Here is an 18,313-nt window from a genome sequence, read left to right on the forward strand (position 1 = left end):
ATTGCAAATTACAATCTGCTATTTATCTGAAACTTAAATGCGCGAACTAAAATAATTACTGTAACATACCATTTGAGGGTTGTTAAAATAGATTCAAAATATTTTTATGCCATTTATTCTATTTTATCTTACAGAGAAAAGCAAAACTGTATGTTTTACTCCATGGCTGTTTCTTGAAGTGCGTGAAGATGAGCATAAAGTCCATCAGAAGCTATTAAGTCATCATGAGTACCCATTTCAGCCACCATACCCTTTTCGAGAACACAAATAACATCTGCATTTCTTATTGTAGCTAAGCGATGAGCGATAGTAATACAAGTTCTGCCTTCCATTGCTTTATCCAAAGCTGCTTGGACGACCTATTTTTCAAACAAAAAACTCACCATTATTGACAATGGCATGTAAGAATTCTTGAATAGAATGAAGTCAGATAGGGTAAACAGATCAATAAATGGATAACTAAGACTAAAGACTGACAGGAAACTTTTTTTCTTTTTCGGAACTAACAGTTTCTCATTAAAAAAATAAAAAATAGTGTCTGTCGTTCAAAGTTTAGAGTTTTTTTTTAGTTTTAATAACCTATCCATTTATCAAGTGACACCTTTTTATTGATCTACTTTCTAAAAATATTTTTAGTAGTAATTACATCAAGTAGTTTGTTCACTTCATTTAAATACATTAAAAATTCTGAAACTTACTTTTTCACTCTGAGTATCAAGAGCCGATGTTGCTTCGTCAAGTAAAAGAATTCTCGGATTTCTAACTAAAGCACGAGCTATGGCAATACGCTGTTTTTGACCACCCGAAAGCTGAGTTCCTTTAGTTCCAAGCCTAGTATCATATCCCTAAATTAAATAAAAGAAAGATTATTAATTAAAATAGTTACCTATTTCATTTGATTGATTATTTAAAAATAATATTCTTATTCTTACCAGTGGTAGAGAACTGACAAAACTATGAATATTTGATTTCTTTGCTGCTTCAATCACTTCGTCCATTGTAACAACACGACTGTTATCACCGTATTGAATATTTTCAGCAATTGTACGATCGAATAAAACTGGTTCTTGTCCTACCACACCAAGTTGAGATCTTAAAGCAGATAAAGAAACAGAAGAAATATCTTTTCGATCCATCGTAATATTTCCACACAAAGGATCGTAAAGTCGTTGTAATAATTGAATACATGTCGACTTTCCACAGCCACTTTGACCAACTAATGCAACCATTTGTCCAGGTTTAACGATAAGATTGAGACCACGGAGAATTTGAACTTCAGAACGAGTTGGATAATGGAACTCAACTTTTGAAAATTGTATAAGTCCATCTGCTTTCCAGTCTTTATCTTTTCCTTCTAATTCTGGTGGAGTCATTATTTCAGGTACACGATCTAATAGTCGGAATATTCTGCCAGCAGAAATTTTTGCAGTATTGAAATTGGGAGCAAACGCAAGAGCTTGACCAAGCATCCAAGAACCGAATATTAGCGCTTCTGAAACTTTGATGACATTTTGATAATCAAGGTCACGTCGAGCAACTAAATATCCACCATAGTAAAGACTGAGAGCGTAACCAAAGTAAGGAGTAGTTTGACCACATGAGAATACAAGCCCACGTAAACGATTTCTAATTCTTGTGGCAGCAGCAACGTGATTTAATTCTACACAGTATTTTTCAAGAAAAGTAGTTTCCTTTCCTAAACTTGCTACTGTTCTAATATTAGATATAGCTTCAATAGCAATTCTTGTAGCACCTTCCATTTTTCTTTTCTCTTGTAAACCTTGACCACTCATTATTCTTGCTTCTAAAAATACTGCACCAAGAACTAATGGAATAGACACAATTGATACCAAAGTCATTTCCCATGTATAATACATCGATAAACCGATACCCAGGACGAGTGTAGATAAAGCTTGAAGAATTGCACCTATTCTACTTCCAGTTGCTCCTTGAACTGAAGCTGCATCTGATGATAATCTGGCACATAGTGCTCCTACACTATTAGAATCTTCATCATACCAGCCCATTTCTTGTTTTAACATAGCGCTAAATGTCATTCTTCTAATTCGAGTGGTCATTCGTACTCCGGCCAAACCAAACATGTACATCTGAAGGAAGGTTCCTATCCCAGTAACTACCCCTACGATAATGAAAAGAATGGAAAAATTAACAGTCTCTCGTCGCACTTCGTCCGGATCTTCAAGACCGAGAACATAATAGACTTCTCCAAAAAGTACAGCAAAAGCAGGGAAGGATGCTCCAACGGTTGCAGCAGCTAAACAACCTGATTAATTAATATATTTATTAATTCATGTTTTTTACAATACATTTTCCAATCATTTTTTATAAATTTACCAATTATATTAAAAGGCCACTCGGGCTTATTTAATCCAAAAATCCTCATCATTGGAGCATCATAAGGTTTTTCATGTTCTTCAAGCTCTTCTTCAGATGTAGTAGATCCACCAGCTAAAGACAAACGATGAGAATGCATAGAAAGTGTAGAAAATTGCTTTTTCAATGGAGGTTTAACCTTTGGCACACTTGTCACGGTTGTTTTTGCTGCGGTTGCTGTGGCTTTAGCTACAATTGAACGTAAATATTTGATTTACATTAATTCAGAATAGTAATGCTGAATAATTTCTGATTATTTAAAGATATTTTACCTTTTGCAGTTGCACTAGCATCAGCAGAAACCAATGCATGATAATGATTGCCTAATGCAAGTAGTTCTTCATGTGTACCCATTTCAGCTACTTGACCGTCCTTAATGAAAACGATTCTATCAGCATTAGTAATAGTTGAGAGTCTGTGAGTAACAATAACAGTTGTTCTGCCTTTGGAAGCAGCATCAAGAGCTCTCTGCACTGTTGCTTCACTGTGAAGATCCAATGCTGAAGTAGCTTCATCTAGTAAAAGGATTGCAGGTCTTCTAACGAGTGCACGAGCAATAGCAATTCTCTGTTTTTGTCCCCCAGATAATTGTGATCCTCTTTCTCCAACTGGACTGTCATAACCCTACCATGAAATATATTTTTTATTACCTCAATTTTTAAAAAATTTAATTAATGACATTTTTCTGATTAAAAAAAACTTTACCTCTGGCAATTTACTAATAAAATCATGCGCATTAGCTTCCTTAGCGGCTTTGATCATTTCTGCTTCAGTAACATTGTCATTACCATAACGAATATTTTCTCGGATGGTAGTATCGAAGAGTACTGGTTCTTGACCAACAACACCGATATAAGACCGCAACCAACCAACATTTAACTTTGATATATCAACACCATCAAGTAAAACCTGAAGAAATTAAGCTTAAAAAAATGTACAATTATAAATTTTGATATTTAGAAGTTAATTAATACATACCTGACCTTGCAGAGGATCATAAAGACGCTGGATAAGTTGAAGACATGTAGACTTGCCACAGCCAGATCCGCCAACCAATGCTACTGTTTCTCCGTGTTTAATTTTTAAGTTTAAACCTCGTAGAATCTTCACATCTTTTCTAGCAGGATACTTAAAATGAACATCTTTAAATTCTATTTCACCATTAACTGTTTTTAATTTTTGTCCTTCAGTACTTAAACTATCGATAGTAGGAACACGATCAAGGACTTGAAAAATAGCTGCAGCAGATCCTCTAGCTATTGCAAAAGCTTCTAAATGTGGTGAAGTTAATCCCATGTTTTGAGCTCCAGCAAGTACACCAAAGAAAACGATTACGAGTACAGCAGGTGTATATTCTTTATCTTGTTTCGGGCGATCTTCGAGAATTAATTGAACTCCATACCAAAATGCAAGAGCATAACTAAGATATATAATAAACCACATAATACCACCGCCAACTCCTGACCACATACCGCGTTTTATTCCAGTTGTCTCAGCGGGCATTAATTTTTGAGTATATCTTTTTACTTCTACATCTTCACCACCAAATGCTATAACAGTACGAATAGCACCGAGAACCTCTTCGGCAACATTTCCTGCTTGCCCGTAGGCTGCTAATTCCAGAGCAGTCAGCGAACTTTGAACTTTAGCTACTATCGCAGTAGCAATAACAATAATTGGTGCACAGCTCAATACTACTAAAGTAAGTTTCCATCCGTAGATAAAAGAGACGATGATCGATGAGATGAATGAAACCATTAAATAAGTAAAAATACCAAGTTTCTCGCCGATTCCATCTTTCATTTTGTCCAAATCTCTAAACAAGAATAAACAAACATACATTATCATAATATATGACTTTGAGTTGTTTTGAACTTACTCAGTGATTCTGCTTGCAAAATTCGTTGAAGTATTGGTGTCATACCATGCCATATCTTGTCGGAGAACAGCTTGTAAAAACATCCTACGAACTCTGGAAATTTGTCTGAATGCTGCGACATTCAATAGATCCACCGTAAAAATTGCGAAAAAGAATTGCAATGTAGATAACGCCGCACATGACACACCAAAAGCTACTGAATCATCGTATAAGGCATCCATACGCTCTGGACGACTTGCATTTGGTCCTCTAGAAATAATTTTTCATTTTTATTAAAGTGGATATATACATTGAAGACTACTAACTTGAATAATGTTTTGTTTCTTTGTTATTTATTATATTTAAAATTATATAATGACTCCCTAGAACTCATTTAGTAAAACTATTTATGTAAAAGTTTACAAAGACTAATGGTAAGTGAAAACGGAAATATTCATGGAAAATAACCATTAAGTTCGAGTAATTATACCTTGCTATACATGCGGATGCTAAAAGTATGAATGATAAAATAAAACATGAAAGAAAATTAATTAAAATTTTTTTTCTTAATTCAGTAAGACTCTAAATAGAATCTGATAAGGTCATTTATGTCCAAGTTAAAGACTTGAAGGAGCATTTGACCTTAAAAATAGTCAGAGTGACATAAATTTTGGCTTCAGTAGAAAGCTGTTTTTTTTTTACATCATTAATATTCATCTTTATATTCTAAACGTCATACGAGATGGTGCCAAAAATGTTTTGGATACTCATAAACCGATTCGAGCGTAATTTGGCACGATTTCGTTAAATCAAGAGACGAGAGTGCGTCTCGCACTGAGTTCTTAGACTTCTTAATAGAACAAGGTTATAATGTTTTATATATATTTCAGGAAATTTATGTAAATTGCAAATTCAAAATTCACTTATTGTTTAAAAACGATCAATGTATCAATCTATTGTACATCATTTTGTGATTGCCAATTAAGGTTCTGATATTATAAACAAAAATCTATAATCGAAGGCTTAATTAATAGAGGGATCTGTCGCTAATGGCAATGAGCACATGCACAATAAAATGAAATTAGACGTTATTAGGTTCGGACGTAACAATCACGATGCACTCTAGGTCCAATATTACAATATATGTCATTACATGCGTACGTGATACATATATATTACTTGCAAAAATACTATGATGCAAATGAAATTAATGATTTGATCATCACATAGAATTGCATTTTACAACCAATTTTTTTTTGTTAAAATATCGTCCAAAGTAATTGTATATTTCTCCCCATGAATCACGACTTTAATATTACATATCATTTATTAAAAACTATCGACTTATGTTTCGTTTAACAACATAAAAAGAAAGTACTGTAGGAATGGCTAATCTGTTGCTTAAAAGCAATATTCAACATAAAAAGGTAATATCTGACATTTGATTTTATTACAACTACTAAAGTATTCACTGCACATCTTCAAGAAAGTGACATTATGATCAATCAATATTGATCAATATTCTTTGAAGTTCGCCAATGGTTCTTTCAACATGTAAATTGTTTTCATAACTCTAACCCAAAGATGAAGTTAAGTGCATAAACGTCAAAATGAACGTGAATTTTATAAAACTGAAATTACGAGACTTGCAAGGTTTGAAATTTCCTTGCACATTTTACGTGCTTAGATTAATGGCCGGTTACTGTCAATTTCACTTACCTAGCTTCGACCTGATTGTTGCAAATTTCCTCAGAGCTCATTCTTTGTAGCAAGTTTAGCTTAGCATATTTGTTGCGAGTTTTACTTGTTTAGTTTTCCGCGGAAGCATTAACTCATTCGCTATTGCATCGCCGTTCGTTGAGCGACTCTGGAGTACGAGATTATTCAAAATTTAATAATATAGAGAACAATAGGCGTAGAGGTTGCTGTGATTAACGAGTCAAAATCAATATTATCTTAGTTTCATTCTAACATTGGCTAAAATACAATTTCTAAACTTAAATTTTCTGTCTGTTAACAACCATTTATCTAATTTAATAGGTTTTTTTCGTACGTTGAATCTCTACTTCAGATTAAACCCTTGCTATCTCAAATTAATTTTATAAAACGTTTTTTTTTTCTAAACTCTTTATTTTGCTTGTCTTTGTTCGCTTCGGTTCTCTTCTACCATCTGTTACCCAACCTTAGCCCTTTTTTTCTTCATTTTGTACCATTTTCAGCATTTAAGTGGTTAGAAAAGACGATGAAAATTCACAACAGCTTGTTAAACTAAATGTAACATTGCAAGAAATAATAAAGAGATTCAATAAAATTAACAGAATCATTGATTGTGACGTATCTATGCAACTATCAAATGTTGCCAATAACATTTGTAATAGATATGAATTTTCAGGTCATGTTTTTAATTGACCCGCATCTGACTTGAGGGTTCATGATCACCAACACTTGGATACTTAATTCCACAGATAAATATATATTTTATAAACTTCACATAAAGTATCTATCAACATATATAAATTTATTTATCAGTTATGAGCTTTAATCTTGATCATGATTTTCTATACTCGTGATAACAAACTTTAATTATTAATTATAAGTATTAACTCCTTGGACCATTTTTATTTATCAATTTTTATTACTTATTAAATCCATATCTGAATTTTGTACTACGCTTTCTCTACTGAATAAATTTCATAAAAATACTTGTATTTGAAAATCTGATTATGTCCTTAAAATTTAATTAAGAAGCTTATGAAGTTTTAATTATTCAGTTGTAAAATCTGCTTGTGAATTTACTCTATTGAAAATCAACATTCGAATTGCATATTTTATATAAGTTTTTTTTTATGTTTATGCCCAATTAATAATTAATAGTAGATTCGTTCAGCATTTAAAAAATATCTTGTTGTACAGATAATAGTTGCTTAGGTTCTCTGATTATTTTTAAATTTCACATGTAAATAAAAAGACCAATTAAGGGGATTCAAAATAATCTGCTCTCTTTGTTGTAATGAAAAAGATTTGATTAAAATCCATGAAATGAATATTTTCATTGAAATTTTAATGAATTTTTTTTTACTCCATCTTCCTTACAAATCCTAAAGATGATGAAAGGACTCCTGTCGTCATTTTATTCGAATTCTTATGAGTTAAAAGCCACATAAAATCATATGCATTTAAAGGAATGAATTCATTTTAATATATTTGACAGTTTATAAGCATTGAAATAAATATGTATTTATATAGCAATGAGAATTCTTAATTTAATTTTTTTAATTCATAACCAGCGTCCGTCTTTCATACTTTTATTTTAATAATATTCTACCTTTTTTAATATTACAAAGTATAGTTTATTTCTTGATAAAAAATAAATATCATTTTATCAATGATCTAGATGAATATAGCTATCTAAGTAGCACTGAAAACTTTCTTTATTCTATAATGAAATATTAGTAAAGAACTTATGATTTTAGTAATAAAAGCTACAGTCTGAATAGTTAGTGGTACTAACTTTGATAATATCAAAGAATTGAAATTTAAAAGTAAAAAATGCTTGTACTTACAAAACTTTTCCTCCACCAAACCATGCCATGATTATAGTGGGTGTACTTGTATGGTTCGCTAGGTTGCGATCTACCAAAAGAGTAGTGAACTCGCCATATTGAATGGTAGATATTGGGATGCAAAGACCCGTCAGGGTACCCATTATTAGACCTCCAAACACATACATCAACTCAGCAAATGTTGCAAATCGGAACTATAAAAAGAAAATTTATATTTTACCAATAAACCAACTATTCATCAATGATATTCAAAAAGTAAACGTTGGATTATTCAGCTAATAGGATTTAAAATGATAAAATGCATTCAAATTTGAAAAATTGAATATATTAAGGGATTGAAACGGCTGGTCATCGAGCTGGATGATCAGAAAATTGTCAAAAAGCTATAATGGTTCACATTTCCACCAGGTTAAATCATGTGAACACACATGGCTAGACAATATAGTAATAATTACTTGGTTAACATGATTGAGTCAACAGTCATCATAACAATGATTACTTTTTATCTACGCTGAACTTATTAACGTACTTCACTGTAATTATTTAAAAAATTTCAATGAATGATTGTTGAACTAAAATTAATTACTTTCTGATTGATATAATGTTTTCACTAAAAAGTTTTGATGGACTTTTTTCCAATTGTGTAAAAAGCTTTAGAACCATTCTCACAAATATAAGATCTAATCTCTAATAATCGTTCCCTTTCAAATCAATAAAATCTCAAGCCGAGTCGTCTTTTTTTTATATAAATGTAATAATCGGTTTCATTTAAAAAAGTGATATCACAATGTCATACTTGTACACCAAATGAATGATTCTAGGAGATAGTGGCGATTCTCGTGCTGCACGAAACTCAATCATGTTAGCACAGTAATCATAACACATGGCTAAGTCTACTGCAAACATGAACAGTGATGTTTTTTTGACAGTCTCTAGCTTATACATCATTAATCCCTGTGTAATACAATAACCAGTAGCTCATAAAATTCTTGTGTAAAAACTATCTATCTGAATTAAACAAATTACTTTAACCAGCCATAAGAAATTTAATTAGATTAAAGTAAAATATTATTCAGTGTAAAAAAAATATAACCTTTCAACTAGGGTTATTGTATTACTATGAAAATGATTTCAAGAGATTGAAAAACTTACGAGCTTATAATAAGGCACTGGTGGAAGTGTTGGTGTAGGACTTGGCGGTTTTTCTTCTTCTTTTGTTTGCGGTGGAACAAATTCACTGTAGACAGAACAACGTAATAGATATTAAGATATTTCAATTAATTTTTGTTTTTCAACTTTATGTTTTTTTTCATTAAAATATGTAATTGACAGTTTAAATTTTTTTGTGAATGAAAATACTGTTAAAGAGTAAAATTGTTTGATGATTATTGTAATCAATTTTATTATCAATGTGATCATATTACCCTTGAGAATAAGTATATTAAAAAATATAATTAAATTAACATCACTTGTGAAAAAATAACGATCATCAATATTTTAATTAAAATATTCAAAAAAACCACTTGTCCGGATGCTTTTCCACAGGCAAATAAAATTGCTTTAATAAAATCATTGTCATTTCTACATAAATGGTATATTGGTATGTGTAGCAATTGAACTTTTCATTAATTCGTACATTTCTTCCTCATGATTCTGCAGCATATATTGTAATTCCTGTTTATCCTTCTCCTTGTCTTGTTCGGTGTCTGTAAATGAAATATCATGATGCCATACTCAAGTCAACTTAACACTTCAATCATACACCTTCGTCCTGATAATTACCACACATGGAGTCCACATGACTACAAGAAATCTTTAAGCGTAACTATTTTTAAAACTGAGCTCATAGATAATAAAATACTTCATAAAGCTATTCGTGTGTAATGTCGTGCAGAGAAAATTGATAAAAAATGCGTTTAGGGTGATAAACGTGAGTTAAAAGCGAGTGTTTTTGCTTAAAAATCTTTGAAGCCTGTGTGACCCCATGTGCGATCGAAGTGTTAAGCTTCATTACTTCATATTACATCACCGAATAATTTTTATATTTGTACATTATTGAATGATTAAAAATGCTAAAATTTATAAATAATAAACATCGATTTATAAATTTGGTGAATAAATGTTTATGTATGAATAGATTTATGTTTTAAAGAAGGAAAAAAAATTTTTTACTCGTTTCAACTTGATAATAAATGTCTTATGATTACCATAAATAATAACATATTGTTTCCATTTTTAATATCTCATTTAGAGCAAGCTTATGTAAAATTATATTATCAAATCCTGCTTCAGGCAACGCTAAGCGACAGACCAAATGCAAAATATGGCTCTTGATATAGCGATTGAAAATTGAATAAAAGACTTGTAATGAAGTTGTTTATGCAATCACGAGACATTTTTATCGTACCATTGTTACAGAATATTTTAAAATCTTGACAATCACAAACATAAATTACGTGTGGTTCTTTTAGAATTAGTTTTGTTTGTTTTTTAAATACTTGAAGCTATTCTAGAGTTCAACTTGGCATACATTCTAATAAGCTTTTACATTATGGTAGAGATATTGTTGAAAGCTTTGAATACTTACACCTCGAGAAGATTTTTTCTTGGTGATTCGATTTTGCTTTGGGGGCCACCATTTGGATAGCTTGCGGAGCCACCTCGGAGGGGCTCGTGGACCACTGGTAAATTCGCTGTGTCATCTTGCATTCTCAGTTAAAAATCCTAAAATTAAAATGAGAATATATGTTAGAAAAAAACCTTTAAAATCTGCATAGAATGTGGTTTTTGGAATCAATTTAAGAGAAAAAGCACAAAAAATCTAGAATACAAGTTCGCTTTTAGGGAATTAAAGGAGATGGATTCAAGAAATCTGTAAAAAAATATTTAACATCGAAATCACTTCAGGATTTGGATTTAACTGAATCGCAAATAGCCGTGATGATATCTAGAAAGCTCTGTATTTAAGATTATCTACAGTATTATAAATTCCCTATATTTTCTCTGGAAATTGATAACACTTTATCAAATACATATTTAAATAATAGAATAGAACGGGCAATATGATTCAAAGAAAATATGCTTCAAAGTATCTAAAGCATAAAAAAAATTGAAAAGTAAATATCTTCAAATTATATAAGTAAATAGGATAAAAGTGTGCATTTAGTTTTGTAACATCTGTAATATTACTTGAGCAAGCTAGCTAATGCAATTGAATAAGACTGTTTTCTACGTTTACATAAATTATGATCCCTTTACTTATTGATTTTAAATTTTTTATCGACAATGTATAAAATTTATGAATATAATACGCAAAAAAAATACCTGAAAATTTAATGAAATGTTTTAGATTCGATTTTCAAGAAAACGAAACAAAAAAAAAATATATATATATAAGTCGAAAAGTACATTGGTACGAGTTGTGAATAAAAATAATGTAGTGTGTCACAAAGGTGAAAGGATATATCTGATGGAAACAATTGTCAGAGCCATGGCGGTGTATGGGGTAGAGATATGGGGACTTGGTAAGATTGAGAGACTTCAAAAGGTGCAAAGCAGATATTGCAAGGCGATTCTCGGCGTTGCTAGGAATACGCCCAAGTATATTTGGAGAAATGAGATAGGAGTTAAAGAGATAGAATTCATACTCAAAGAACGTGCCTGTAGATATTTATGGGAAGTATTAGAAATGGACGATGACCGCTGGCCGAAGATATGTTTACTCGAAGAGGTAAGAGGTATATTAAACAACAAAGAATCAGCATGGGGAAAAGCATTTGCGGAGTTTTGCTATGAAATAGAGGATACTGAGATAATTCAAGACATAAGAAATGGAGTTGCTGCGGGTGCGATAGCAGCGCGATTTGCCTGCGGTCTTGACAAACTGGAAAGAAGGTACAAAAATAAAGAGTGGGATCTAATCCTGAGGTCCACATTAAACCCCATATATGCAATTTTGAAGCCTGGTGACAATGGTGCAGTGTATTGGAACCAAAGAATAAAAAACTCTAGGTATAAAGAAATCTGGGCCAGGATCAGGTGTGGTAATGTGGGAAGAGGTGGTAAAAAAGGCTGGAGGGACTGGTCATGTAGGCTGTGTGGTTGGTGCAGTGAGACATTATGCCATTTGTTGTGCTGTAGTGAAGCCATTAGGCCACAATCAGAAAAAATAAAAAAATTTTTAATTAAATGGAAGGGAGATCAAGGCGAATTGGAGATTCAAAGTCTTATTGTAGAATTGCTCAAGGGAAACATCTGTTTTGAGCTGTGCGAGTTTGTGGAAAAAGTAGAGTGTGAGTTGTATGGAAGGCGGTGACTTAGGTTTGGAGGGAAGGGGAGCATGTAGAGAAATAAGAGTGATTTTAGATTATGGATGTAAAACTGCAACCCCCTTGCGTGCAGCATAATGTACAGTGCAGAAAAATTATTTCTATAATTTAAACTTAAGTTCATTTAGATATAAGTTGGTCTGTATTGAGTGTATATAGTCGAAATGTAAAAACCCAGTTGGGTATACAAGAGTAAAATATAATATAATAAATAATAATGTAGTGTGTCACAATAAAAATTGCTTAGTAAAAAGAATTAATGAGAAAATAATTTACTAAGAGAAGAGAAGAAGAAAAACAGAGTGAGAGAGAGGAAAAGTTTTGCATATTTTTTTCTTTTAAAGTGAAAATAATTTTATACAACATGGAAATAAATAGAAATTCTTTATTTATTTGATGATACTTCAGAGTGTCCCTATCTTCTTTATAAAATAAAATTTTGCAAACCAAACGAAAATCACATCTGATGTAATACTACACTCGACAGCATATTTTACCGGCAACCAGACCAGAGACTATTGATCAATCTAAAAATCTTTTTCTTTTTATTAAGTTGTGTTCTGTATATAAAGTACATATCTTCTAAGGCATATTCTGAAATTGGTTTCAAAGAGATTAAATTGACGTATAACAACTTTACATTTACAGATGAAATAATGACGTTCTTTGACGTAAAATTCACTTGTGACGTTCAAAATACTCTCGCCAATATTCGATGATTCAACACTACTAAGATACATTGTGGTACATATAGGGCCGAAGTTTTTCGGAAACATCCGAACATTACCGACCCACGGAATGAGGGGTGAAATTAACTTGTAAAAATAAAGCACAAGGATTAATTATTTAATCACACAAATTAAGATGTTTACCGAGTATAAGTGATATTGCCGTTCTTATGAGTTATAAAAAAATTCTTCGTAACTATAATTAGGAAAGCTTGTTAAAATTAATGATTGTAATTATTTTTTTCATTAAGTGCAATATTTCTAAATAAGTTTCTTAAAAAAAAAGGGAGCATGCATTCAAATAAAATAATATGCTGTTACTTTTTTAAACTAAATATTTATGTAAAAAGTATTGAAATAATATATCACACGGAGAGAAAAGAATTGTAAATTTCACTCCAAAAAATAGTAGTCTGTCACTTCCGGTAGAAAAATGGTAATAAGCAATTGTTTAATGAGTATCCATTACAATTTTTTCTTGTAAAAATTTTATTACACACTCCAATTCTAACATTTTATATTTATTTTCATATAATTTACAATTTTGATTCATAATTAAATGTTTACAAAAAAAAATTGTAATGTATACTAATTAAACAATTGCTTATTACCATTTTTCTACCCGAAGTGACAGACTACTATTTATTGAAGTAGAATTTACAATTCCTCTTTTTCTCCGTGAAGCTTTAAGAGCTTCATTTATTTTTCGAGTTATTTAGAAAAATTAGAGATGTTAAAAATTTAAAAAGGTAAGTAGGTAATTATTGAAATGATCAGATAATTATTTAATCAATAATTCAACTAGAAAAAGATGGAAAAAATTCCCGGTATATTATCATTAATTATCGTATAATAACATTCCTCATTTCTTGAATATTTTTGTCTCTGATAAAAAAATATTGATTTAAAACGAGAAAATTGTAACTTTATAACATTTTAATTAAAATTACTTTTTTTTACTCTATTAGCTCTCTTGTATGAACGAGATTAAATTATAAGGCATGAGTTCCAATTAGGTAACATATCAACAAATTGTACATCATGTGCTTTTTATAAACAACTTTGAATTGAGATATTTGATTTTTTTTCTAGATTTTTATATATTAATTTCAAGTTCATGATATTTTCATTTCAATTGTTATCAAGGACTACTTGTCAATTGATTGCAAAAATAAAAAAATAATCGAAAACTCTGATTAGCGTGGAGTGGTGATGTTCTACAAGATAAAATATCGGAAGAACAAACATAACTTTAGAATTTTGAGTTGTACAAAACTTTGACATTTTTTTATCATCAAAACCAATTTATTTTATTCCCAATTTAATTATTTAATTGAATTTTTATTCATTAAGTTTACAACAATATTAATTTCATAATTTTGTTCAATTTTTATATCAATAACAACGTAATTTGATACGTGAGCAATATAAATATCCAATGAAGCAAATGATATAAATATTATTTCAATCAATGGATAATGAAAACTTATCAATGCTCTTCCATGATAGTATTACATCGTAATTGAATGATTATTTAATGCATATCTGATAATACTTCAAAAATAAAATATAATACATTAATTAATTCATAAGATGACCAGAAAACAAAAAAATTTACTAATAAAAATATCAAAATCACAGAGGAATATATTTTTTAAATTCAGCTATTTTAGAAATAATCGAATCTCATATCACTCAATGTATTGATTAGACTAAATCTTACAAGAGGAGCAAGTAAAAGATAATGAAAGTCTAAGTTTATCTTATATTCCATTGGATTTCCCAATACAATGTCTCACGGTGACTTATCAAAAATGATTCGTTAATACATATCATACTTTGTCAATTAATAGCGATAATGAAAATAAAATTCATTATGGAAAAGTACTGAATGAATAAAAAATTTACTTAAGGTAAATGATTGTTTATTTATATTATTGTCAAAGATATAAATATTAATTAGAAATTTTTGTTATTAAAGTTTGTTATAAACTTTGAGTTTACTCACAATATTTTAATTTTCTTTCACAATTATTACAAACTTAGTGGAACAAAATTATTCAATATTTATCAAAAGCACTTGAAACAATAATATAAATGAATATTTTCTCTTTTTTAAACAATTCTCATTATTTCATCAATTATTATTTATCATGCAATATGAATAAAATTAATTAAATAATGAAAATTGAATACTAAATACAAATTGAAATGTATATTACAAAAAATTGTCACAGAATTCATATTAATTTTTCAATATCCACTTTTCATTATATTTTTTTCTTAATATTAAACTAATTCTGGCATAAATATATAAATACGTATAGAAATGAATTTTAATTTAAAAGAAAAAAAAATTTTCTTAGTTAAGAATAGAATTGTTCGTGTGTGTAAATGTAAATTATATAATTAGAAAAAGGATCCATTCATACCATGATAATATTTAAACTACATTTATGATCTCTTTTACAATTATACATTCTCGCAATTGCAAAACGTGATTCTTGATTTGTATGCCAAATCTATTTTGAGAGTGATCTTGCGGAAAACGATTTCGTCGTATGTTTTTGACTAATGTCACGTGCTTGTAAATGTATGCAAGTCACTGTTTTCAATATGTTATCTCATTAATTACTATATTTTTTATAGACATAACAAGCAAAATAATCATTCTCATATATTATTTTTTTCAGATATCATTTACCTCAATATTACTCCAATCTACTCGACCGTAAAAATAGAAACGTACAATATTTCTACTCATATTTAAATATCGAGTGTTATTCACATTTTATTCTCATCAAGACCTACTACTACTTTACTTGATAAAATTCTTAAAATGTTGTAAGTATTGTATTACAATTCATATCATATAAAATATTTATTTCAAGCCATATACTGTTTATTAAATGTCAAACAAAGTTTTTCTCAAATATTTTTATTGTTATTTTCATATAAAACCTTCTAGTTAAACATATATTTTTAATTTAAATAATTTCAAAATCATTTTGAAAAATGTTATATCATGATAAAAATGTTTCAAAAAAATATAAACACATTAATATTTACATTGTCACATAAACATGAAGTTAATTAGTGTAATCAAACAGTCATTGTAATTAAACTCAAATGTTTATTTATTATTATTATTGTTATTAATAAATGAAGCGTTAACTCTGTTCAAGAAGAATTGATGAAAATTTTTACCGTATATGGTTACTGTTTCCAATCAATATCCCAAATTTGTTTAATATACTGTATGGTAGCTTTTGTTACATCAACTGACCCCGTCATAGATGTTCTTACGGAGCACCAATATTTCACAAATTATCACTGATTGTAAATATTCTTAAGTTGAAAATATCACTCTGTAATGATGCCAATAAATGTATCATATGATAATTAAAAAAATATAATCACCAATATCACTTCAATGTCAATTCAAACTTTTGTTATTTATAATGTTTTTTGCCAGTTAATGAATGAGTACTTTCTCTGTTCAAAGAGACAAACGTAAATAAGAACAAAAATAAGATAAATTTTACTTAATCAGATGAGTTCTGTTACCATGATTACATGAACTCGTGCCATGAATCACTGATAATAACTATCGTCATTTACTATCTTTTATACTTTTCCGTTAATGATTTTACAATGTTTAACAATGTACATAAGTAGAAGATTGCAATATAATCAATTTTTAAAGGTATGTTCTAAGATAAACTATTAATAGCATTTAAATCTTATTCTCGTTTAAAATTGTATTACTAAATAAATAAATTTTACCAGAGTTTAACATAAGAAAATTTTTTTCTCTTTATACTAATTCTTAATGAATAATATTCTAAAGTGTTTTCTCCCCTAATACATGGATTTAAAATTTTTTGTGGTGTGCGTTGCGCGTTCTTTAAATATAGACGCTGTTAATTATGGAAAATTTTTTCCTCCTTCACTTCATTGGGGAATTTTATTTAAAAAATAATTTAATTAAATAATTTTGATTATACTTTAAAATGTGAAATACTAATCACTCACAAGATAAATATTCAAAGATCATTTAATATCAACACAATGTTTATTAAGATTTAATGATTCAATGAATAAGGAAAAAATAGCCAAATTAATGGTAAAAATACCAATGACTCAATCTTCAGAAGGTAAAAATAATTTTATTTAAAAAACGTGCTCTCCATTAAAATGTGCATTGAGATATTAGTAAACGTAAAGAATTATATGGTGCGGATGAAATAATAATGGATCATTTAATACAATTAAGACATTTAAGCATGTGTTATTGAATGTACAAGTAATAATCACATTTCAATTTATTGGCATCTCGCATCTATATGTATTCCTAATCCACACTTGTTCTGGTAAATATTTCTTCTATAACGAAAAAAAAAACTTTCATACCAATGACTTTTGGTTAAATTTTTTAATTCATCCTACCATTTACTTGAATAGTCAGATAAAATTATTTCAAACATCACAAAGAAAATCCTAGTAATCATGGACCCACTGTGATTTTAAAATATTCCTATGAGTATATAAATTGAACGATATCCTTGTCCGGACCCGTAATATTTTCAAGGATTACAGAAAATATTAGATTTCGTGATTGATTATTATCCAATGCGTTTTCAAATATTTGGATAAAACTTAGTCGAAGTTTATCGCTCTAGAAATCCGAAGAGTTTTGCGGCGTTTAATCGACTGACGTAGTGACGATTCGAAGTCCAGTCTTACTTACGCAACGAGAATGCCATAGCGTCAAAACGACGTCGACGTCGACGACGCCCCGCCGTTCTTTTGGCGTCATGAGTGTGCCAATGACTCAACGAGACGATCGCTACACTGAGGTAGGGATGATGCAAGGATGTAAGGAAAGATGAGATAAAAGAGAAAAACAGAAAATACACGAACCGCTAGTAACCGGTGTGAACTGGGGCACTAACTATAATTAAACTAACATTTATGCTTTGGGTTTAGCTATTTTTTTATAAGCACCACTATTAATTTCTCTAGTTATATTCAATGAAATTTTGTCGCAAAGTTTCAACATGTTCACCGATAGATTGATCATGAATATGCAAGTGACTGTGGTTGGAAAATTATTTATCACCGAAAAAATATGGAATAATTATCCGGATATATACTACATCCCTCTAGGAATATTAAAAATTTTTAAAATTTAATATTGAAAGAATTTTTTTATCTAGTCATCATTGATCACAAAAACTTATATGCTTGAAAATAAAATAGCGCAGGCTTGGCACCGAAACTATTCTACTTTTATCTTTGCCGAATAGAAATAGTATGAAGGTATTGATCACAGTTAAATTATTAATGCTTCCATTGGCAATTATGTTACTAAATATTTCTCTTAATTGAACATTAGAATAATTATCATTATAGTTCATAGTCAGATTATCTTTCCATTAT

At 29.7% G+C, this 18,313-nt stretch overlaps 2 protein-coding genes across 9 annotated transcripts in view; one reads left to right on the top strand and one right to left on the bottom strand.

Moving 5' to 3' along the window:
• Positions 1–99: 99 nt before the first annotated feature.
• LOC118066289 (multidrug resistance protein homolog 49-like) overlaps positions 100–18,313 on the bottom strand; it is a 25,433-nt gene continuing 7,219 nt past the window's right edge. The window contains exons 1-15 of one of the 6 annotated variants that reach the window (XM_035082213.1): positions 17,321–17,598; positions 17,189–17,257; positions 16,079–16,239; positions 10,403–10,539; positions 9,452–9,521; positions 8,968–9,052; positions 7,816–8,009; positions 4,274–4,522; positions 3,373–4,210; positions 3,100–3,303; positions 2,667–3,018; positions 2,356–2,583; positions 933–2,284; positions 699–845; positions 100–359 (exon numbers count right to left, since the gene is read on the bottom strand). In XM_035082213.1, the coding sequence (XP_034938104.1) occupies positions 156–359; positions 699–845; positions 933–2,284; positions 2,356–2,583; positions 2,667–3,018; positions 3,100–3,303; positions 3,373–4,210; positions 4,274–4,522; positions 7,816–8,009; positions 8,968–9,052; positions 9,452–9,521; positions 10,403–10,517 (4,038 nt within the window). In that variant the 5' untranslated portion in view covers positions 10,518–10,539; positions 16,079–16,239; positions 17,189–17,257; positions 17,321–17,598 and the 3' untranslated portion in view covers positions 100–155. Of the gene's footprint in view, positions 360–698; positions 846–932; positions 2,285–2,355; positions 2,584–2,666; positions 3,019–3,099; positions 3,304–3,372; positions 4,211–4,273; positions 4,523–7,815; positions 8,010–8,967; positions 9,053–9,451; positions 9,522–10,402; positions 10,540–16,078; positions 16,367–17,188; positions 17,258–17,320; positions 17,599–18,313 lie in introns of those variants that run through there. The other 5 variants (XM_035082212.1, XM_035082211.1, XM_035082210.1 and 2 more) reach the window with 5 other exon arrangements.
• LOC118066291 (dipeptidase 1) overlaps positions 14,657–18,313 on the top strand; it is a 23,368-nt gene continuing 19,711 nt past the window's right edge. The window contains exons 1-2 of one of the 3 annotated variants that reach the window (XM_035082223.1): positions 14,657–14,784; positions 15,565–15,715. In XM_035082223.1, the coding sequence (XP_034938114.1) occupies positions 15,711–15,715 (5 nt within the window). In that variant the 5' untranslated portion in view covers positions 14,657–14,784; positions 15,565–15,710. Of the gene's footprint in view, positions 14,785–15,319; positions 15,465–15,564; positions 15,716–16,515; positions 16,578–18,313 lie in introns of those variants that run through there. The other 2 variants (XM_035082222.1, XM_035082224.1) reach the window with 2 other exon arrangements.

Source organism: Chelonus insularis, unplaced genomic scaffold (genome assembly GCF_013357705.1).
Source record: "Chelonus insularis isolate UGA/USDA-ARS -01 unplaced genomic scaffold, ASM1335770v1 contig_339_pilon, whole genome shotgun sequence".
Taxonomy (NCBI): domain Eukaryota; kingdom Metazoa; phylum Arthropoda; class Insecta; order Hymenoptera; family Braconidae; genus Chelonus; species Chelonus insularis.